Here is a 24,649-nt window from a genome sequence, read left to right as displayed (position 1 = left end):
TTTAAGGAACATGAGGCATATGTTTGAAAAAAGGTCCTCTCTTGCCCAGCATTGTTGGTCCGAAAATCACACTTTCAATTTTTCTGCAACCAGAATTATTCAAAAAACATCTTCCATTGATGAATTAGATTTTCTAGAGGCGTTTAACATTTAAAAAATTCTTTCTATTCTAGTTAACAACCCTAATTCCAATTCGTCTTTGTTCATCAGCCTTTAAGGAAATTATGTTTTAGTTCTCATTTCATCAATAGATGGCGCCAGTAGCTTAAAGCTTGTCCAGCCATTCTTATATTATATAATCACTATATCTTATCTCGTTCATTTGTGCTAGGGAGCTGAGGATGATGGTTCGGTAAAACCATCGAAACTAGTCCTGTTAAAATTTTCAAATATAACACTGATTTTTGTTGTTTCAATTCTAAATTAGTTTTATATATATATAAAGCTGAAGTGTGCTGAAGTGATACAGTTTGGCATTGTACTTACAAAGTGTACAAGAATCATCAAGAATTTAAATCAGGAATTATTTTTAGATAGAGAAGTTTTTTCTTCATTTTTTAATTATGCTGTTCTCTGATATTGATTTTATGAGAGTTTAATATTTTTTATTTGCCTAAATAAATGTATGGAGTTATTTATTGCTTAATTATTTTTAATATTTAATATTTATTTATTTATTTTCATCATAGAATCATGAATTGTTTGTTGATGACTCTTTCCCACCTTTACCCAAATCATTATATTATAACCCAGAAGAACCTAGAGATGAATCTGTTGACCAGTGGCTTAGGCCGACTGAAATAACATGTGATCCGTTTGAAGAACAAATAAAATGGGCTGTCTTTAGAACACCTATGCCATCAGATATATCACAAGGTTAGTAGGAAAGTTTCTAAACTCTACTTGATACACACTTTCTTAATTTATAATACTTAATGATGTCCAAGTATGTACAGTACAAAGTCTTTAATTCGGACTCTTCCGGACTTCCCGATTAGAGGTTTTTCCGGATTATAGATCATCAATTTAAATCTGGTAAGATGGCATGCAGAAATTATAAAATTAAAAATATGAAGCCATAATTTATGAAATAAAGAGCAATTATGATCTAAAGCGTATCAAAATTTACAAAAAAAAAAAAAAAAAAAAAAAAAAAAAAAAAAAAAAAAAAGATTAAAATTTATTTGTTTACTTTATTGAACATTTCTTTCAATGTAATAAGTTGTTTAAGTTACTTCGTTTTTTGTGCTAATACTTTCTCTTTAATTCTATAAACAGACATAATTTCTTGTTCAGTTCCACTATTCAAGTCCTGTAATTGCTGTGTCGAGAATACCGACTAACTTGTCAATCGAAATTTTTTCGTTTTCAATACCTCTCTGTCACTTTCTTCACTATGGGAAGTGGTACATCGAAACATGCTTTCGCTTTGTAGATCTTTTGGCAGCTTCAGAATCGGAAACTCTTTTTGACATAATCGAAAGTTCAAGTTTACTTTTTATAAAATTGCTCTAACAGTCTGCAAAAAATAATAAGCCGGATCCAATTAGATAATTTTAGCCTAGCTTGTACCGTCCGTTATATATTAAACGTGCATGCGTAAACGTATTATGCGCATGCGAAATTTATGCGTTTACCAGAAAGTTTGTAGCTTTAAGGTCCGGATTATAGATCATTCCTGATTATGGACTTTGTACTGTATTATTAAAGCTGGTAAAAATATCAAAAATATATTCTTGGTTTTAAACTATTGTGACTTTTAACAGATTCAGCACCAGGGAAATCAATGACTTTGCTTAGAAAGAATTCATAGCATTTCAAAATTAATGTAGAAATTGGTACACTAGTGGGACAACTCCATTGTAATAAATAACTAGGGTTGCTTGCATATAGGATAGATTATGCTTAAATTGCACATTGAACTAAAAGTGCATTTATTATAAATCTGTGAGAAGCTTTACCAACACTATAATAATGACCAATTCACAATTGATATTGAATGCATAGAAACAAATTATTTGAAAGTTAAATTATTGTCCTCATTATGTGAAGATTTTACTAGTGACAAAAGTCACTCTAGCCAAGAGTCATTGAGCATTCTGAGTACGTGCTCTGTCTGGAAAAGTTTGCAGACTGAATTAATCATATCTAATTTATGGTTCTATTTTACATCCTGTGATTTTTAATAGTGGAAGGCAGTGCCAGAAGAGCTACTACACCATTCACCAATCAACATCCTGAATTTGAGAGGCCTTGATGACAGACATGGTGCAGATCGCTAACCTGATACTGGCCATGAAGTTATGGTCATTGTAATGTTGAGTGGCAGCATTACTGAACAAGTTATTTGTCCTGCAGTCTCAGAGCATGTTGTCTAAGACTTCATAACAGCTCGGAGATTGTGACTTTTGAGGGAACCACATGCATTCTTTATATGGTCTGCCACAAAATAAACAGTTAATTTCTTAAATTGTTGATTGATTCTTTATTCACAGTAGAGAAGTAGCTTATCTCCCGCTTGAGATAATGCATTCTGTGACCAAAAAGTCAAAATGCTCCTATGTCATTTTCTGATCTGAATGAAATTTGTGTTATCCATAAAAAGGTGGGAAGAGATTTGGGGTTCTTACTGGTCCACAGAAGTTATTAAAGAGGCACACATGGTTAATATGAGTTTATGTAGGAAGGCATTTTTTTGGATAAAAGTACCTGCTGAAATATGGAATATAAATGGCAGTGCAGCTGGTTATAAGATCTGTTGAATGCTATACCTGTGCATTTATATCATTATTGGTCTTGTTGTCATATGAGATGCCTTTCCATAGCGTTACATTCGTCAGATGCAAATATGATAATCATCTTCAAGGCAGAAATGAGATTCGTCACTCCATAGATAACTGCCATCCTGTGTTTATCCTGAACTCTTGGGCATGGTACCCCCCTCCAGGTATGGTTAGTAATGGTTTGGAGTTCAAAGATGAGTGTCTTAATATGAGGCATGTTTGCAGTTTTGCCTTTTGGAAATTTCTGTCAGTTGGTTGTGAAGAAATTGGGTACATCACAGTTAATGATATGCACCATTGGACTGTTGGTGATAAAAACATGAATCAGTTGTAGTTTATTGCATTATCAATGTAAGCTATCCACTTTTTTTGCATCCTCCTAGGCTAACCAGAACTTCCATTATGCATACATAGCCAACCAGAACTTGTGTATGGAGAATTTATGTATGAGAATATGTGTATGGGCCCAAACAGAACTTTAATATGTATGTCTACCATCATTGCTGCCAGCTGATGATAGCTCCTCCATCAAGCAGCCCGATCTGCTTTTATTAGGCCTATGACACAACCCTTTTAAAAAATTTATTTTTGCCGGCATGGGTGTTTGAGTACATCATAATTGATGACAGTTTACTTGAACAGTAAGCCAGAATATTCCCAGAAAACCACTAAGAACAAGTTTCTTGTTCATTGATGCCCAAATAGTGATCATTTACACTTCTCGTACAAATTAATTTTCATGAAACAATTGTGGAGAAATTTTATTCTTATATCAAAAAGTGTATCTTCACTTTCACTCAAATGTTGGCAGTTAATTAAACTATAGACTGTGACAGCTTAACTTTTCTTTCTTTTTTAAATTAATGAAAATGATTATTAATGAAAAGCTAATTATTGAATATGTATCCCATACATTAAAAAATGTTGTTTCCAAGAGTGTTTATTTGTGTCAATTTACTAATAATGCATGTGATGTAAGAGGCATTAAATAATTAGTTATAAATAAGAGTTTCGGAAATTGAATTTTTCAGAATTATGGATATTTAGCTCATTGATGCTTTCATTCTCTGTGTATAAAATCAAGAAATCATATTTACTAATAATGCTTAATGAATTAAAGAATGAAAAAACAATGCAGCTTCAGATTTTTATTGATGTTTTTCTTCTAAATAGAATATTTCTTCTCCCGCCCTTTGTTCCTTTAAAAACTAATTCTCTGTGAATTCATACATTTCATATCACTTTTTATTTAGGAATTCTGGGCAATTGCTGGTTATTAAGTGCTTTAGCAGTGTTAGCAGAAAAACCAGAATTGGTGGAACAAGTGATGATTACAAGAACAATATGCCCACAAGGAGCATATCAAGTACGTTTATGTAAAGATGGCTGCTGGACAACAGTGCTAGTTGATGACCTTTTACCTTGTAATTCTCGTGGTAGACTTCTTTATTCCAAGGTATATTTTGTTTTTATAATATAAGATGGTTTTGAAAACATTCATTTTAAGTTTTTCTTGAATTTTATAATGAAAAAGATAACATGATAGCAAGCAAAAATCTGTGCAGAGAAATTTATGGCAATTTTTTTATTGCTTTAATTTTAATTGTCAATATCAATTTAAATTCATTGTCGAAGCAAGCCACAGAGATTTTTTATGCATATTAGAATAAATTGCTGTATTATAATTAATGTTTTAAATATTTTATTTTACAAATGCCAAACATTAGCTACAGGCTAAGGCCTACAGTCTAAGATTCTGTGGGAACTATTTTGATTATTCAGAAGGGCTTGAAGCACACTTTTGGAATCTGATAATATGACTACCTTTACAAAAGAGTGGCTACAAATCGTCAGTTGTTGAATAGCCACAGCAATGGCTTCAATTTCCCCAATCAAAGGCTCACTGGTAAGAAGGCTCACTGGTAACTAGAAACTAAAAAGCTTGGTATGGGTGTCTGCTTTAAACACAGTGTGCTCTGTCTAACATAGAGCCATTAGTGTAGACACACAACCACTCATTTTTAAGAATAGCAAACCCCCAATAGTTTCCATTGCAATAGATCTTAATTGTGAATCTCTCATTTCATTTTTAACAACTCTTTGTACAAAATCAAAAAGTCCAAGGGACAATGGGAAGGAGGTAAAATTAGATAATCTCGGTTGAATTCCAAAGCATCAGATTCTCTCTGAGCAGCCTGAATAAAACCAATTTGAGTTTTAAGATTTCTAGAACTTTCATTATTATAGTTCCTCCAAAGAGGGTTGTCGGACAAACGCACCAGGTTCTGGTATAATAGGATTGCTTTTCTCTTAATAAAATCATGGACAGGTTTCAAACCAGTGTTAAAAGCTGCATTGCAAGAATAGGAGTAGATCTCACTGCCCCATTAATTATGCGTAATGCTTAGTTCTGAACGACTTTGAGGATCTGGAGTTAAGAATAAATATATTATTTCTTAACTGGTCCTTTCTGTACTTTCAATCTATATCTTGATTTTAACAAAACTTTAAGTAGTCATCAGTGTCTGTCACAGCTCAACCTTCAGCCCACCAGATGTTTTAAGACAGAGTCTTTTCACTGCTTTATTTTTTAAATGTTCTGCATGTTTCCTCCAGTTTAAGTGTAAATCAAGAATGTATCCCAAATATTTAGTCGAATCAACATCTATAGCCTTATATGTAAACTTTGGGGTAAAATGCTGTCTGTTCAAAGTGAAGAACTGGCACGTGCTCATATTCTGATGTACTCTCATACTATTTTTTAGGCATCAGTATTCCAGCTCTTCAGAGCACTATTAAGAGTTGCATTTAAACCATCCTGCTTGTTTTTAGAAGCACTACTCCAGATAACCAAATCATCAGCAAATAGGGTAGAATCCACCTATGGTCACAAAGTGTTCTGTAAATCGTTAATAAAAACATTAAAAAGAATTGGGCTGATGACTGTTCCTTGTGGGAGGCCAATTTCTGTCTGTTTTAAATCTAGAAATGTCGTAGCCTTATCTAACAACAACAAAAACAAAACAAAACAAAACAAAAAAAAAACTATGATAAGAAATTTTTAATAATAATAAAAAAAAAAACCATTTTACTATTTATTCCCAAGTTCTGTAATTTCTGAATAATGTGAAATCTACATACTTTATCATAAGTTGATTCAAAGTCTATAAATGTTGCCAGGACAGACAAATGGTTGTCTAAAGAATCCTATGTTTTAAATATAAATATATTATTTCTTAACTGGTCCTTTCTGTACTTTCAATCTATATCTTGATTTTAACAAAAGAGGACACTTCTTACAGTTAAAAGTGGTATCTTTCTAGATACCTCTTCAGTTGCTTTCACTGTTCCGTGTAGAAGTTTGTGTGCATTTAATAAATGCTCTTTCTGTCACTTCAAAATGTAATAATTCGTGGTGGCATATCATGTTATATAAGCAAATAAAAAAAGACATACAGGAAAAAGAAAGGGAATATAAAGAAATGTATAAACAAGAAATATAAGCAAAGGATAAAATTTAATACCAGTTTCTTCTTCTTATTATTATTTTTAAGAAACTAAGCTGTAGAATTGGTTTTGTATTTTTTTTTTTTTTTTTTTTTTTTTTGTGATTGAGTCATACTATTTGACAACAGTGAAGATAAAGAGGTGAAATTTCTTTTTCTAATAAAAGTTACATTTCTTTTTATCTGATAGCAAAAAATTTTGATTCTTCTCATGACTCTTCTTTCAACTGCTTCTAACTTTAATTTTTCACTGTTGAGTTTCAAAGTTTCAGTGCAGGATACTGAAACTTTGAATTCTTGAAGCAAAAATTTTCATGCATTTTTCTTAATTTTTACAATAATGAGTTGGATCTTATTTTATTATGCTCTTTTTATTAAATCTCTCTTTTATGAACTTTATAATGCGTATCTGTTTTGTTTCTAGCTAAATGATTTTGAGAACAACATATTTTGCAATCAGTGTACTTTCAGGTGGCATCAGCATTTTGTTTTTAGCTTTACTATTTAGTTATATAGCTTTGCTGTTTAGTTTTTAACTGTAATATTTTCAGTTACTTGTTGAACTTCTTCTTCTTCTTTTTTTTTTTTTTTTTTTTTTTTTCTTTTAAGGTCAGAAATTATCTTTGAAACAGTTGTAAAAGTATGCATATTCCTTTGTTGTTGCCCTCCCCCCATATAAAAAGGATGCTTGTGGTTTTTGTCTTTAGTATGAATAATATTATTCATTGTGTTTAGAAATGTTAAGTTGGTGGTTTTAACATCATTCTTTTAAAATAATCTTTTTTGGAAAGAGAAAAATTGTAGCATACTATTCAGAACTTACATGTATGGGACATTTCCAAAGAATTGTTTGGCATGTTTCAGATTTCTCTTTTATTAAAATCATAATACCGTTTGTTTTTGAGCTGTTGACTCTGTAAATGAATGGCAAGTTTAAAAATAAGTAGTACCTGAAGTATGTATGTCAGGAAATAAAAGATTTCAAATAAAAATCTCCAAGATCCTGTATGTAAACAGAAATCACATATGTAAAATGAGACCTTGCATTCTTGACCTTGCAGGAATGAAACGTTTTATGAAATATAAAAATTCATTAGCCTAACTATATTTTTTAGGAAATCTGGCCAATACCTACACCCCTTCCCATGCACACATTACAGTCAAAAGTCGTTAATTCGGACACCCATAATCCGGAATGATCTATAATCCGGACCTCAAAGCTACAAACTTTCTGCGCAAGCAACGCGTTGACGCATGCGCATAGGCATTTACGTGCACGCGTAAGACCTTTACAGCTGCGAATATGCTTGTGCGCATGCTCATAAAATGTTTACGCATGCGCGTTTAATGCATAACGGACGGTGTAAGCTAAGCTAAAATTATCTAATTCAGTTAATGTTGCAGATTGCGTTGTTCCTTAATCTTCGAAATGGATCCGGCTTATTATTTTTTGCAGACTGTTAGAGCAATTTTATAAAAGTAAGCTTAAACTTTCGATTATATCAAATATAATTTCTGATATATATTTGTAATATGTAAAGGATCTAAAGCGAAAGTATGTTTCGAAATCCGAAATCTGTTTATCAATTTCATGCTGCTCGGCAGGGGGGAACGCTGCAGCACGCAATGAATTGGAAGTTGATCTGTCATCACTATCCTTATCTTCAGGGCAGATGTTTTTATTTTATTTGGCTTATAATTCCTTACCAAATGTAGTATTTCATCTCGATGTGCTCTGACTTTGATATGATTCAAAACAAGTTCATCGTCATTATAATTCGCTTCTGATAGTGAAGAAAGTAACAGAGGTTATTGAAAACGAAAAAATTTCGATTGACAAATTAGTCGGTATTCACGACACAGCAATTATAGGACTTGAACAGCGGAACTTTGTAATTAAACAAGAAATTATGTCTGTTTAATAGAATTAAAGAGAAAGTATTATCACATGAAACAAAGCAACTTAAACAACTTACATTGAAAGAAATGTTTAATAAAGTAAACAAATAAATATTAAGCTTTTTCTCTTTGTAAATTTTGATACCCTTTAGATCATAATTGTTCTTTATTTCACAAATTACGGATCAAAATTATTAATATTAATTTTGTAATTTCTGCATGCCATCTTACCAGATTTAAACTGATGATCTATAATCCGGAAAAATCAATAATCCTGAATCGCCGAAGTCCCGACGAGTCCGGATTAACGACTTTTGACTGTATAAAATCTTCTGATATTGGAGATTGATAACTGTAAGTAGCACCGTTATAGTATGAATCCGTTATTTATTCTTTTGACGTAGCTGTTAAATATTCACTTTTTATCACCAATTAAACAAAAAGGCCCAGAAACGTTTCCATTTTATATTGAGAAAACAATCCAAAACAAAATGTTGGCTGATATTGTTCTTTGGCAAGCAACATATCAAACATTTTGATCTGAACTTGTATCCTTGCAGATATAAACAAATAGTTTCTTCTGTGGTAACCACTGTGGTAACACCCAGCATATTTGAATAAAAGCTATTTTATTTACAACTTTCAAACTTACATCATCATTAGTAGCAATTAGTTATCTTTTACATCATTTATCCTTAAGCTACTTACTACTAGATGCAAATGTTTAAAATTATCTTTGAGTTCTATGAACACTACAAAATTTTTTTGGAAACAGCTTCTTTTTCATTTTCAGATATTTTGCAAATGTTGCTTCTTAAGTTCAAATTCATATACCATACTGGCATAAAAGTGAGACTGTAGCATTCGTTACATGTGTGTCTTCAAAATACATATTTCTGTCAGTTTTAAGTAGATTGTGCAGCATGTTGTGTTTCTCGTGTCTAGCATTTTAGCATGTCTGGTATATCTGGAATATTTGTTTGATATTTCCATGCTGTACTTTCAGAAAATACCAGCTGAGAATAACAGCAGATTACAAATCATAGTCCATTTGTATAAAGGAATGTTCTTAATTAGAAAGGCTGTAGAAGAAGACAGATTGATTTAGATACCAATGTTAAGCGGGAAAATATTAGTTCACAGTAAGATTCATTTGAAAAAAAAAAAAAATTAAAGACTAAAAGCCACTTAATTAAGATAAAAAAGATATAAAAAATTATTTGAAATCAGTTGTCGTTGACAAATTTTCTTCCATAGTCATTGACACAAATTTCAACTTGTATCATTTAAAAAAAAATTGTCATCAAAGGCATTCTGCAGAGAGAAATAACATTAATAACCTCGTTGTCATTGCATTTCATCCTTTTGTCAGTTATATAATTGTGTAAATTTTCCAGAAGTTCAGTTTTCAAGTCATTTTCTCACATATCAATAAAATTCACTCTTAAAGATACCCTGCCTGTTTTACCTAATAAAATTCTTAGGGAATTTATAGCATATTTTGGCAGTATGGTTTGAGATATATTGGCCAAACTAAAATAACATTTAAGTGTCGCATCAAGGAAGCACTCAGCTTATGTCTGGAAAGGAAAAATAAACAAATGTTCAATAGCTAATATTAATTAAAAACTTAGTTGTGGTTTTGACTTTGATTCTACGAAAATTATCCATAGAGCTTTTTCATTTGATGAATTCGATTTCCGTAAGGTTTTTGGACTTTTCACAAAAGAACTTGTCTTTGGTTGGTGACACTAATTCCATTCAGTCCCTTTTTAATGATTTTAGAATTCTAATATTATAGTTTATCGCGCTTCATTACGATTTTTCTGGACAGATGGAGTTATGTTCATGTTTGCTTTGCTCTACCCCATTGCTTTCGATATAAATGTGGTCATTGCTTCTCCCGATTTTAGATTTTCCCCCCTTCTCCTTGGTGCTGCTGAAGAAGAGGGATCTGTGTCTGATCACCCTTGAAATTTATAGTTTTATTCAACATCTGCACCAAAATAAGGTTGCTATTGTAGCTAATTTTAAGATAAGAGGGCTTATTTATAAAATAAGCTAAAATATATTTTTACACTGAACAGAAAAACTAATATGAAAGATTAATGATTTTAGATTGTTCAAAGACAAATTAATCTTCTTTTATTTAATAATGTTAGGGTTTACATTTTTTTTTTTTTTTTTTTTATTTTAATGTAAACAAGTTTTGCAGATCACAACTGTAGTCTTGATATAATACATGGGAACTGCTGCTGAGGATATTGCTCGAAATATATTTAAAAATTGTTTATAGCTAATTTAAAGTGTTTTTTCCCTTTAGTCATTTATTTTACATTAAATTTTTGTTATCACTAACTGTTTAATCCTATTAGGCTAAAAGGAAACAGTTATGGGTGCCTTTAATTGAAAAAGCTGTTGCAAAACTTCATGGTTGTTATGAAGCTTTGGTATCTGGGCGTGCTATTGAGGGCTTGTCAACATTAACTGGTGCTCCATGCGAAAGCATACCTTTACAGCGTAAGTTTTGAATGTTATTTTTAGGTCTATATATATATAATACTTTGCTTTCTATGAATTTAATTTTTGTTTTTGTACAATTTATCTGAGGAATATGTTTTTTTCATCAACTATGAAAATTAGACATTCTACTAAACTAGCACCAACCATTCAGGCAGAAGTTTGAAAGAACAGATCCCTCTTTATTTAGTTAGTTAGATAATCACAAATTGTTTTTATTTAATTACATAATGAAGTAAGACCTTAAATAAATATGAGCTCAAATTTAGAGATTATCTAACAAAAATTCATTAAATCAAGTGAGCAGAATGTCCTCTCATGTAGTTTGGTAAGAGGGCTGGGACATCCTAGTAGTCTTATCTGGTCTCCATCAAAATTTGCAATTTAAGGACGAATTTTAACAGCTATCTTTTTTTTTTTTTTTTTTTCCAAAGTGCAAAAGAATAGCTTAGAAATAGCAGTTGACTTATACTCTTCATTGCAGAAATTTAACTGGATTACATCAAGTCTGTTGTGATGATACATTCATTACTGGTACAAAATTCCTCTGTTTAGCGACAGATTTTATTGACAGAAAATGGTTGATGAAAAAAATATGTACTTTTTGGTGAGAATGCCTCTAGTGTTGCACAAATAATCTGAAAGGTTTCAGATTTTAAATTACATCCAAAGGGGTGTTTTTTTAACTTTTTGTGTGTTACCTTTATTTATGAAATATCATGTTCTTCACACTTAAACCATAAAATTCAGTTCAACACCAATATTGCAAAATAATTTTAAAATGAACATATCTTTAGAATTTCAGATACACAGTCTCACACCCTGGAAATAAAAATGTTTTTTTCTGTACAGTGTTGCCATTGCTTGCTTTGAAATCATTGAATTTTTTAATCAAAAACTCATTAAAGTTTTACAAAATAGGAAATAAATAATAAAACAATTTCCAAACTTGGGATTCCAGATGCCCATATTCAGGTGGAAACGTACATTATTCAAAATTTTATGGCTCTAGCTACCATTGTTTTATCACAATGCGAGAAACAAACATACATTTATGCAGATTCTTCATTATTTAATTTCTTAAAATATAATACAGGGCAATAGTATTTGGTGTCAACAATTTGAAAAGTGTAACAACGTTTGTAGTGAATCAATGCAAAATGCCAAAATGAAATTAATAGTCCTTCTGGGCAAATTGCCCCTTTGGACTTAAAAAAAAAAGTTCCTCGTGGAAAATTCTCTGCAGGCAGTCAATTTTCTATAGCAGACAACTTTCAAGCAGTTTGGCACATTTAATTAATAACTAACATATTAAAATATTTTCATAATAAAAAACGATTAACATTAAAAATGGTAATTCCTTAACTTTTAAATGCGGAACAATATTCACTAAAAGTTTAGGAGGAAAAAGTGACATATGTTCTTATAAAAGCATAGAATTGGCTGTCCTTTTATAAGATCAGCTGTAAAGGCCCTGTAAAAAAGAGATGTGCTGCTTGCTTACTGCTAGGTTTTTTTTTATGCATAAGACAGCCTGTGTCATCGATTGTATTTAAGGAATGCTACTGTAATACATTCCCCATCTCTTAAAAGTAATAAACATAAAATATCTAATTCATAATACTGTGCTATCATTTAATGAAAACATATGGGAATATTTTTAGAAAATACATCACAGTACAACAAAAGGAAAAATCCAAGCATGTTAATGTATAAATACAGTATGTTTGATAGTTGTGGTATAGTTCAAAGTCTGGAATTTGGATATCCAATATCTGGAATAATCTAATATCCAGACCTCCAGACCACAAGCCTCCTTCCTTCTCCCCTGCAAATTAGAAAAATAAAAGAGAAAATCTGAAAGTATTAAGATTTTAATGTTCGCCCTAAAGGCCCCTTTTAAATTCTATAAAAATATTGACTATTTGTAATTAGATATATCATGAATTAAATGCATTTTTATTTAAGTCAATCAGATTAAAAGTTAAAAAATAATATTCTTAAGAACTGCATGTGTTGTAGTTTGTTAATTAACAACATGCAAATTAAGTATGAAAGAATAATATCTTATGTTTTTCTGAATAGCAGCATACTCGAATGAAAAGTGAAATGACACCGAATCGCATGTTGAGACTAATGCCTTTTTTGGGCTGGAGGCAGGTGTACCACAAATGTGATCTGAAATGTTTTCTCCAGACTAACTAAGATATCTGTATGTCACTTTTAAACACCTGCGGCCTTAGGCATTACACCATAACCATTATATTGATATTGGATCATGCTTTCAGTCCTTGAGTGGTTGTGGAAGGGGCCCTGTGCTACGCATTTTGTTGCCTAATGCAGTGTCTGCAGGTTCAAAATTCCGCTGCCTGGTACTACTGTAAATTCTACTCTCCAGTACCTTTCCTAAATTCTAAAATCCTCCCATACCTAATTTTTGCTGCTTAGTGCTCCTCTAAATTCTGAAATTTTTGCCACCCCTAAATTCTGACACTTAGTACGGCTGTACTGCTTGCACTTGCTCCGTCGAGGGCCCTATAGGGATTAATGTTTTTCTGTCTGACCTAAACAACGAGTGATGCCCCATTGTTGCTACGTCTGCATATCATCGTACTATATTTAAACAATCTACAATCTGGAAATTTCCAAAATCTGGAACTGCCGAAGTCCTGACCAGTCTGAATCTAGAACTTTGTACTGTAAAGAGCTCAAATATTGATTTCCCTGTTAGCAGCATTTATATGCAATGATTGACACTTGACGGTGTTTCCATTCTGATCAAGTTAGTAGCACTGAGCAAAAACATTGACTGTACCTCTTTTCCACCAAGCTTCTTACATTTAAAAGTGTGTTTTGTATTATTGTACAGGAAAATGCTTTTCTGCAAAATTATTATGGATCACATCCGCATCCTTCTAAGTAATTTAAGTAATTTATTTAGTGCTGTTTGTTGTATGTAAAGCATTAGTGTACCAAAATAGGAATTTTCAAATAAAAAAAATAATTTGTTTAGTTTTAGAATTTTTGTTCATAAGGAATTTATGATCTGTTTCTGATATGACAAATATAAGAAATAAATTTTCATTCATAATGAATACAATTGTATGAATTTATAATCTATTTCTCATATGACAAACATAAGAAATAAATTTAAAAGCCAAGTCATTATTTATTTGATCAAGTTACACATTCACTGGTTACTTCAAGTAACTCAGTCAATGGTAAAGAAAGCTGAATTTGAAGGGTACTTAGGATTGTTAGTTCTTGATTTATCTTTAAAAATGATAATGCTGTATAGTGAAATATTTTGAAATATGCACTCATTCATTACTTTTGCTGTTATATATGTAATACAGCATTAAAGCATTAATCTAAATATGATTAAAATATAATGTGTGGCAAATGAAAAATTAGTCTGCATGCGCATATGAGCAGATGCCAGCTCATCTTTCCTGCTTCACTGATGCAATTACTGTAGTCTACTGCAGTGGTCCTAAAATTAAATTTCATATGAGCCAGAATTGTTTCTTTAACACGTTGACACCGGCCTGACCCACCGGTGGGTCATACTTCTCTGTTCCGTGGAGTGCCATGACCCACCAGTGGGCCGTGCTTATTCCGCAGGCCGGCATGACTCACTGATGGTCACGCTTGTATATAAAAAAATATGTAGTACAGTACAAAGTCCATAATCCGGATTCTTCGGGACTTCGGAGATTCTGGATTAGAGGTTTTTCCGGATTATAGATCATCAATTTAAATCTGGTAAGATGGCATGCAAAAATTATACAATTGAAATATGAAACCGTAATTTATGAAATAAAGAGCAATTATGATCTAAAGAGTTTCAAAATTTACAAAAAAAAAAAAAGCTTAATATTTATTTGTTTACTTTATTAAACATTTCTTTCAGTGTAAGTTGTTTAAGTTGCTTCATTTTTTGTACTAATACTTTCTCTTTAATTCTATAAATAGACATAATTTCTTGTTCAATTACAAAGTTCCACTGTTCAAGTCCTGTAATTGCTGTGTCGAGAATGCCAACTAACTTGGCAAACGAAATTTTTTCGTTTTCGTTTCGTCTCTGTCACTTTCTTCACTATCGGAAGCGTGCATGGGTAAACACTTTACGTGCATGTGTAGCAGACGTGCACATTAAACGCATTACCCGCATGCATAAGTTTGTGGCTTTGAGGTCCGGATTATAGATCATTCCAGAAAATAGACGCCTGGATTACAGACTTTGTACTGTACAAAATTTTATTTTATTTTAATTATTCAATGGTATACATTAACATTTCAACATTATAATCAAACATTCAATACAAAACAAATAACTTAAAAGCGTAACTTATAAATTAAGTATAACTAATTCTGGTAATGTACTACAGTTTAACACGTTGACGGCAGTGTGGATATTCATAGTTCTTGGACCACTAATTCAAATGCCGCTGCACGAAAAGAACAATGAATATCCGCGCCACCATCAACGTGTTAAGTAAAAAGTTTCTATAATAAATTTAAATTTCATATGCTAAATGTTTATCAAAGCATGCATAAAATAAGAATGATAATAATGCAAAGGAAAAACACATTCAGATTTATATTTATTTTCTAACTGGAATCTAAAATTTGGTACCTGCAAGAAATGCTTTTGGTTATACTTTGCAGTCCAAATTTAATACAACTAAATATTAAATTTTTAGATTGACATTTCTTTCAGATAATTCTGATACATTTAATTATTGATTAAATAACTTACTTTAATTTAAACCCAAATTAAACAAATTATGAAACCTTTTTAAAGATTTCAGAAAAAATTTACCAAGTAGGACAAAACTTGAGAATATACAACAACAATATAGTCTCTTTCTCTTATTTATTAAATTTTTCTTCGATACTTTGTTAGAAATAACATATATCTGTCATGAATAATTACAAACTTTTATTTTTTACTACAGTTTGAAATTTGATAATGTTTTGATTTGATGGTTTCTGATAAAGTTCGTAACCTTAGAGGGAAATTGTTAGAAACTATCTTCATCATGGATTATAGATGCTCATTGATTGATCAAGCTGTTTTCTAATTATTTTTCAGCTGTCAAAAACAGCTGTTCACATTTAAAGGTATTCCCAAACAGAGTGCAAAATTGTATTCTTAGTGCTAAATTTCGTAACTGTGCTTGTTTAATTTGCAAATAAAAGTTAATAAAATCAGCATTTCAAATCTTTGCACAAATATTACATTTTAAATTAATTAACTCAACATATAGATTTTCCAGGTGTATTTTTCATGTTTACTTTTAATAGATATGATAATAATATAAACTCAGACTTAACTAATAATCATGAAATCATTTTACCACTGTATTTGCAACAAAATACATAATTGACATATCTTTGCGAGCTGCATAAAGTTGTTTCTGGGCCCCTAGTTTGAGACTATTGATCTATTGTGGTGTTAGTTCAAAAGCCAAGAAGGCACATGAAGGAATTCAGTGAGATGTATTTTCCTCGACAAAGAATCGCAGCAGTGGATACCTGTGGCAGGCAGGCAGGTTGGGTTTTCATATGGCACCTTATAATTATAGATAAAGGTTAAAAAATTATATATTTCTAAATTCTCTAAAAATATTATAACTATTTTAAGTTTCAATTGTAATTTTTCACTTATTAATTTCATTACTTCAAAAACTGGATAATATTGCATATTTTAAAACCATTTTTGTTACTAATAAATAAAATATGTTTATTATATAATCCCCTTATGATTGATTTTTCAGCAAGGTGTTTGCTTACATAATCTTTTGATATTGTTGTTCATCGTTTTAGCATCATCCATTCCAAATGAAGAGGGCATTGATCATGATCTTATTTGGGTGCAGTTATTGAGTTGCCGAGATGCTGGGTGAGTTAATAATTAGAGCATGTACATTACAAAAAATTTAAGAAAGCATAATCATTTTTTATTGTTTTTATTAATTTTATAATTATTTTTAACTTCATTTTGTTTTATTAAGCTCATTTACTGTGCATATAAACTAATTTGCTCGAATTATTAAATAATAGTTCATTACGTAATATTTAACACCTGATTGTAGAATGGCTTGTTCCATCTATATGAAAAAATGAGTGTGTAAATATAATAAATATTTCAACTTGAAAGTTGTAGAAATAAGAGTAGTAGATTTTCTCATGCAGAACACAAAAAGTTATGATTGGCAAACGTAAGACATACAGAAATTCGTGCCAAATAAAAGTAAAAAAAAAAAAAAAGAGTTATGAAATTGTATGATGACTTACGCAGAGATGAAGCAAGCACATAAAACTCAGACAATGATTTCAAATGTAAAACAGTGTTAAAAGCGCAAAGCATGAAATCCCTTTAAAAAAAATAAAAAAAGAAAGAAAGAAAATCTGAAAGGATTTAGATTTTAACGTCACACCAGAGGATTTCTTAATTTTGTATGTTATCGCTGAGCATCACAGGTTACCAACCTGTTGTTGGACTCTCCTGCTAACACAATTTTTTCATTTTTTTAACTTCACATTATTAAGCATCACTTCTGTTTCACTTATGCCACAAAAAATTAAACTGCAAAATCAGAAAATATTTAAAAATAGCATAGTATCTTTAGAATTCACCATAGAGTGTTACGTGTTGCCATACATTGCCATACATTTGGTGCAGAAGGGCTATTATTCTCAAACCTCACTTTTGCACCAGATTACTTTTGTTGCTCCTCTCATCAAACAGCTAGCTGCTGGCATGCCCAGCTGCCTAAAATAGTTTTACTATAAAAAAAAGAAAAATACATAATACTTTTAATAAATCCAGTCGATATCATCCAGTTTAATTAATAAAAGAGATAAAGAACTACACTGATTGCTTTGAAATCGCTTAGTATGTTAATCTATAAAGGCAGATTAAATTTTTAAAAAAATATTAATAATTTTTCTTCCACAAATGGCAGCTAACTGGGTGTGAAATATTTTACATCGGATATCTTTAAAATTCCCAATAAAATGTTAAGCATTGTCATAATGTTTTTAATATTTACTATACTGTTTCTTTAAAAATATACATAGGGATACATAGATATAGATTTTTCCATATATTTTTCATATTTGCTATATTATTTCTTAAAAATAATACATGGTCATAGCATTTGGTGAACAAAAAGTGAGCATTAGACAAAAAGTGAGGTTTAAAACCTCTGGTTCTTTAATAAGAAAAAGGGGGTAGAATTTACCAAACTTCTTAACATGAATCATACTGCAGAATTTTCCATTTTCTTTTAGTGTAAAATTCATGAATAATGTTATGGATTGCTAGATTTCATACCTATTATCTGTTTCCAAAATTATACCTTTATAATTATTGAATTTAATGTAAGGCTGAATACAAATGTTTGCAAATGTGTTCTGTACCATTTTTTGTAGTACAATTATTACACGCCATATGTGCAAGAAATGAAGAATAAGAAAATGTTTTTGCATATAAGAAAATGAATTACATTATGTGCTGGTATGTACAATATATGTATGAGTTCTAATATTTACTTCAATAGTATTCCAGGTATCATCCATATGGCCCTACAAGCAAATTTTCATTTTCATAAACACATCTCGCATAGTTCTGTGGGATCCTTGAACTCAGTTCTTCTAAAAGAAATATGTTTTTAAATAGTCTTCATCAGCAAGTTCAGGTATTGAGAAACTGTGAATGTGGCACATTAACTGTGAAAGTGACTTCCTAAACAGACTTTAAAAAAAAAAAAAAAAAAAAAAAAAAAAAAAAAAAATTGTCTTGAGATTTTTCTAATTAAGTTAACATATAATCTGGAAGCAAGTATATATAAATATATGTAACACATAATAGAAACATCATGTATTTTATTTGCTTCCAGATTATGTGTTAAATTATGTTATTTTCTGATTTTAAGAGAGATAACACCTATTTGAAAGTACATAGATCATCATTAAACACTCCAACCCCTTAAAAAATGAATGATACAATATTTTTTATAAATTAAATATGTTTTTCCACCAAGTTTCCTTAAAAAAATATGGCTTTTTGTTCATTCTATGTCAAGTCTATTTAAAAATTTATCTAATTAGCAGTATCTCAGTTGAAATAGAAAAATAATTAGCAATTCACATTTGCAACAAAATGCAAGAAAGAAAAGGAGGCTTAGAATTTACCAAACTTCTTAACATGAATCATACTGCAAAATTTTCCATTTTCTTATAGTGTAAAATTCCTGAATAATGTTATGGATTGCTAGATTTCATACCTATTACCTGTGTTTTCTAAACTCAAAGTGCATGCAAGCCGAACGCACAATCTGAAAACATCTGGCAGCTGTTTTTTTTTTTTTTTTTTTTTTTTTTTTTTTTTTCTCTCTAAATCTTTGTATAAAGTAAATGAAGTATTGTAATCAGGAAAAATTTGGTTATCAGATTTTAATGGAAATACCCATTCTGACCATTTTTGAATCTATTTTAATTATTTTTTGTGCGATGTCTATACATACGGACAGAATGAATTTTTTCATGACAGCTGTATATACACTTGTATGTATCTCACATAACTAAAAAAAATTAGCTATAGAACATTGAAATCTTCTATATGGGACTGCTGTAATGTTTAGTTGAGCATCTCCCTTTTTTATTGGAAATGGTACCAAAAGTATATATCCTCTTTACCCGTTTAAAAGGTTCTCACCTGGCCTTTATTTTCACAGTCGTAATTGTATACTTCTAATTGCAGAAGTGTTTATAAATGATAAAAATATTCATGTTTCGGTAATGTTAAATTTAAAAAAAAAAATTTGGATAGATAATGAAATCTGACTTTTAATGCAGTCTCTCTCCCTAACCCATTAAAAGTCCTGCTTACTACCCCTCTTATGCACTTAAAATTCCTTACCTGGCCTCTGTCTTCACAATTATTGGTCGTATTCATATACTTTGAATTACAGTCATGTTTTAAATGATAAAAATATTCTTGTTTTTATCATTTAAAGAAATTAAATTCTTTAAATTTCAAACCTTATGCACTGATTGTTAACAATTATACCTAGAACCACGAAGCGGGTCAATTTGACCCGTAAGAAATGTTTATGCCTAAATGATGAAAAACAGATACATTTTCTCGGAAGTAAGTGTAAAGTATATCTGCTAGGTATGTCTGTTTATTAAGGTTGACAAAGGGAAGTACATGGCTTTACAAGGGCTTCGAATTCCTAAAATGGACTGTACCAGAAAAGGGAATAGTGTGGTTTTCAGTCAAGGTTCAAAAGCGAACTGCGTCCAAACGCACTGGAAAACTACAACGAATATTTCGAAAGACCTTTTTGAAGTTGCTTTTATTCTATACTTAGCATAAAGATAGACAAAATGTCACATCGTTTAGGATTGTTCAACATTCTTCAGGAAGCTTCGGAATATTTACAATAATTGTCTGAAAATGATTCAGAAGATGATGATAATGATGAGTGTTTCAATTTGAGTTGCAGGACCAATACCTGCCTGCGAATGAAGAAAATTTGAATTCAGTGAAGAAAATGAAAGTGATGATGACTCTGGCAGTGCCCTACCAATCACTGGACCTTTTCATTGGAATAACGATGATAATTTATCAGATCAAAAAGGAAAAATAAAAAATTCTAAGAAAACATGCATACACTCAGTAAAATCCGAAAAGAAACCAGTAGTAACGTTCAAAGTTGGAAATAATGAAGTTGGCAAAGATGGGACAGTTTGAAGTGTTGTACAATTAGGAACAAATTATAAATGAAGAAAAATAAAATATTTTGAAGGAAGTTCAGGGCACAACACCATGTAGTAAATGCAGTATTATAGACAACAGTCTGTAAAGTGCCTGGAGACTTTTCATAGATGAAGGGATATTGAAACATAGTAAGAAATACACTGAAGATGAAGCTCATCAACAGATTCATGAAAATGAATGGAATATAACAGTAGAAGAAAGGGATGCTTTTATAGCAATTTTATATGCATGTGGTATATATTGTGCAAAAGGATTTGAGCTGGAATTTGAGTAAATTTGGAATCAAGTTCTGGTTAGCTGAAGATGTTGACTCAAAATATCTAATAAATGGATTCCCACATCTTGGGAAAGATAACTAAAGTTCATCCAATGTTTCTCTTTCTGAATGTGTAGTACTATGACTATTAAGTCCACATGAAAACAGAGGTAGAAATGTTACTGCAGATAATAACTTCTTCACAACACTGAAGCTTGCAGAGGCATTGAAATCCAAAAACACCAGCCTTGTAAGGTACTGTAAAATGCTGAAGAAGAGAAATACCCGTCTCTATAAAAATGTTGAAATCCATATTGCATGCAATTACGGTACTAACACATAAAGACATCAGTCTAACTGTTTATCAAGGGAAAAACAATAAAAATGTTTTGTTGCTAAGTAGAGTTCATCTAACTGTAGAAATTGTAGATAGTCCCAAAAATTTACCTGATACAGTGGCTTACTACAACGCAACTAATTTCAATGTGGACGCACTTGACCAAATAGCAATGAAGTATATTGTTGAATCTGCTTCACGTAGGTGGCTGGTACAGGTTTTTACACTGTTTTGAACCTTGTTGCTATCAGTGCTTCGGTTGCATAGCTGTATCTGGAAAATCTAATAGACAGAAATTCATTCAAGACTTAGTTAAAGAACTGAGAGAAGAGTTTGTTCTCTCCTGACAAAAAACAGTGACATATGATTGCATAGCAAAACACTAAAAACAATAGAAAACCACAAGTTAGGTGTAAACCAGTCTAATGCAGTTCAAAATGTGAAAATAAAACCCAAGATATTTGTTCAAAAGGAAAAGAACCCATTTACGATAAATGTACAAAACATATTACAAAATTTTGTGCATGATGCTTACTATAAGTTGGATTTTTATAAAAATCTGTAAAATTGATAAGTAACTGGTAAAATTTTTATTTTTTTTCCTCTAAAATTATGTCTAAACTTATTTAAATGATATACGTTGTTTTACCATCAAAATTAGAAAAATTATGTTTTATTTTGTTCAAAAGACATGTTATTATGCTTTATAAAATTTTAAATAATATGATTTTCTAAACATTTAGGTAATTCCCGTTGATTTATATAAAATATATAACATAAATTCTGAGAAAAATAATTGTTACATAAAAATAAAATGTTTTAGTTAACTAAAGTAATCACTTGTACATATTTTTAGGTGTTTTCCATCTAGGATCAAATTGACCTGCACCATGGTTCTAGGTATATCGAAAGTACCACGCTTTTGTTGTTAAACCTTTCTTCAAATTCTTGCAATAATAATTAATGTCATAATAATGCTAATTAATTTATGGGAAATATATATTAGTGGTCATATGAAATTCTTTTAGAGGACACCAGTTTGTGATCACTGGGCTACACTATGAGAAAATAAACTAGGTTTTATTTTTTAACTATGAACTAGGTTCAGTTGTACATTTTTAAAATTGTGAATTTAGGTTCCTAATGGGGGCTTCTTGTGGTGGAGGAAACATGCAAGTAAATGATCAAGACTACCATGCAGTTGGATTAAGGCCAAGACATGCATATTCAGTATTAGACGTACAAAACATCCAGGAGCTAAGGTAATATTTCATGCTTGCTTTTATAAAATTCTAATAAATTATATATTTTATTCCATATGGGTATTAAAACTGAAATAATAAAATAGAGGTAATACATTTTATCATTTTTATTGCATTTTAAGCAATATTAATATTGTGTGTTTTTTTGACATGCATGCAAATTACAGAAATAAATTAATTTAAATGCATTGAAATATCAAATTAATATTACATTAACATCGAAGTTTATAAATTTATGTTTTTCTTTAATAATTAGAAATGGAGTATCTAAAATTATGCAGAAATGGGAATCTAAATCTATTTTATATATGATTCTTTTTGTTCAGAGATGAACTTGTTACGAGTTTATGTGTTAATAATTTTATATATGTTACATTAATAATTTTAGTATATGTCTTAGTAATTCAGTGTATGCGTGTTAATAATTTTAGTGAAACCGTAGTATCTTTTACTGTAGTTTTTTTTATTAAACTGTAAACTTATTAAACATAACATGAAATTCCTCAAAAAGGCGAAGCAGAACAAAAGTGGAAAAATAATGTTACATTGTTAAGCCTATTTAACAATGAGGTAAGTGGGTATCTTGCCATTTTACCAGATAGGGCCAAGCTGGCAATGGTTTTGGTGACTAATTTTTTTTTCCAAGTTGACAAGAAATTGCCAAAATTCGCCAAGCGTGGCAAAATTTTGGTCTGATCCCTATGTATCTGTAATTAATGGGTTTGATCCACATATATAACTGTAACTGTATTCAGCCCTGTATATAACTTTAAATGTATATGCAGTTTAGAGACATCAAATGTACTGGAAATTTTTTAGTGGACAGGGTAAAGCTATATGAGACCGGAGAGAGCATTAGTTCTCAGTTTAGTTCAGAATTTAGCTCAGAGTATTAAGAGACTGCTGTGCAAGCTTGTGCATTGAGATTTTGTGTATTGTTTTGTGTTTGATGTTCCTATTAGTTTCAAGTGAGCTACTGATTGTGCTGTATTGTACTCAGAAGAGCTGTATGAATATTTCTGTGGAAAGATCCAAAGCTGTAAAGTGTTTCTTTTCGTGAAAATAAATTCATCAAACTATCATGCATTCAATCTGCTGTGTGAATTCAATCTGCTACAAACCTCTGCACATGTAACAGTTTCTGGTGTCAGAAGTGAGACTTAATGTCGGTGACAAGAGCGATGGATAAGCAACTAAGACAGCTAATGACAGTCTTTACTACATTTTGAGAAAAGATGGCAGTGACTGTCAACTACGTTAAAGAAGAGATGGAAGAGGCTATCAAGTCAGTTCAGGAAGAGATGAATATGGGCCAAGAAGAGATGAAAGCATACACCCCCCCCCCAATAAAAAATGAAAGGAACCGTCAAATCGGTTCAACAAAAGATAGAAAAGGTCATTAAGTCATTTCAAGAAAAGATTGAAGTAAGTCAAATGAAAATAAAATGAGAAATTACTGCCATAATAGAAAACTAATTCAAAGCTATGGAAGGCAGTATAGATGTGGTTGAAAATAAAACTGAAGAAATCAAAGAAAGAGTTTCTGCTGTGGAGCAAAAAATCAATGGCTGTTTCTTTTATTACCAAAAAAGTTGAAAGCTTGAAGATATTCATACTGACAGCTAAAAACAAATCTGATGGCTAATACATCCTGGCTCTCTCTAAAGCTATCCACATATGATGGGAAAACCTCCTGACAAGTATACAAAACTCTATAGGGGTAGACATAAATGGATGGGATTCCCAAGCTAAGGCATGCCATCTTGTCGCTTCTCTGAGAGCAGATGCAGCAAATATCCTTCAAACTCTGCCTGAAAACCAGAGGTTAGACTTTGAAGCTTTACCTGGTACATTGGAGCTATGCTTTAGCAAGAGGTGTTTCAGGCTTCAGTTGAAATCTCGCCAACAGAATCCCACGGAAACATTCCAGGAGCTTGCCATGGATGTTGAAAGGCTAAAAAAGTGCTTTAGTCTAGGCCATGAAATTCAAAGTAGCTCAGCAAGCAAGCTATAGAGACTGTGACCCAGTCAGAGCGGCTCATGTTGAGGAACCAGACAAGTGACTAGTCGTGTGGATGATTTAACCAGGCCAGTCAGTGCTTTGAGGTGGAATAGAAGTGGCAAAAAAACCATCCCTAAAGTGCTGAAACTGCAGTGGTGAAAGCCATGTATGAAGAAACTGCAGAACAGCCCAAGGCACGGAAACAAAGACCGTGTTCCAGCAAAGAGGCAAGAAACAAACTAGGGGCTATTTTTTAGTATAGGTTGACACATATTGAGAAGCCCCATT

At 31.2% G+C, this 24,649-nt stretch overlaps 1 protein-coding gene across 2 annotated transcripts in view; it reads left to right on the top strand.

The window, feature by feature from the left end:
- LOC118187052 (calpain-15-like) overlaps nt 1-24,649 on the top strand; it is a 174,138-nt gene that overhangs the window by 108,302 nt on the left and 41,187 nt on the right. For both annotated transcript variants that reach the window (XM_085824047.1, XM_085824048.1), the window contains exons 3-7: nt 690-876; nt 4,037-4,239; nt 10,564-10,708; nt 16,541-16,616; nt 22,234-22,359. In XM_085824047.1, coding sequence (XP_085680173.1) covers nt 690-876; nt 4,037-4,239; nt 10,564-10,708; nt 16,541-16,616; nt 22,234-22,359 — 737 coding nt within the window. The remainder of the gene's footprint in view (nt 1-689; nt 877-4,036; nt 4,240-10,563; nt 10,709-16,540; nt 16,617-22,233; nt 22,360-24,649) is intronic.

The sequence above is a fragment of the Stegodyphus dumicola genome, chromosome 9 (assembly GCF_044657685.1).
Source record: "Stegodyphus dumicola isolate Sdum_Otavi_A_Nest chromosome 9, ASM4465768v1".
Lineage (NCBI taxonomy): Eukaryota > Metazoa > Arthropoda > Arachnida > Araneae > Eresidae > Stegodyphus > Stegodyphus dumicola.
The sequence above is the reverse complement of the archived record's forward strand: the minus strand, read 5'-3'. Positions and strand labels throughout refer to the sequence as shown.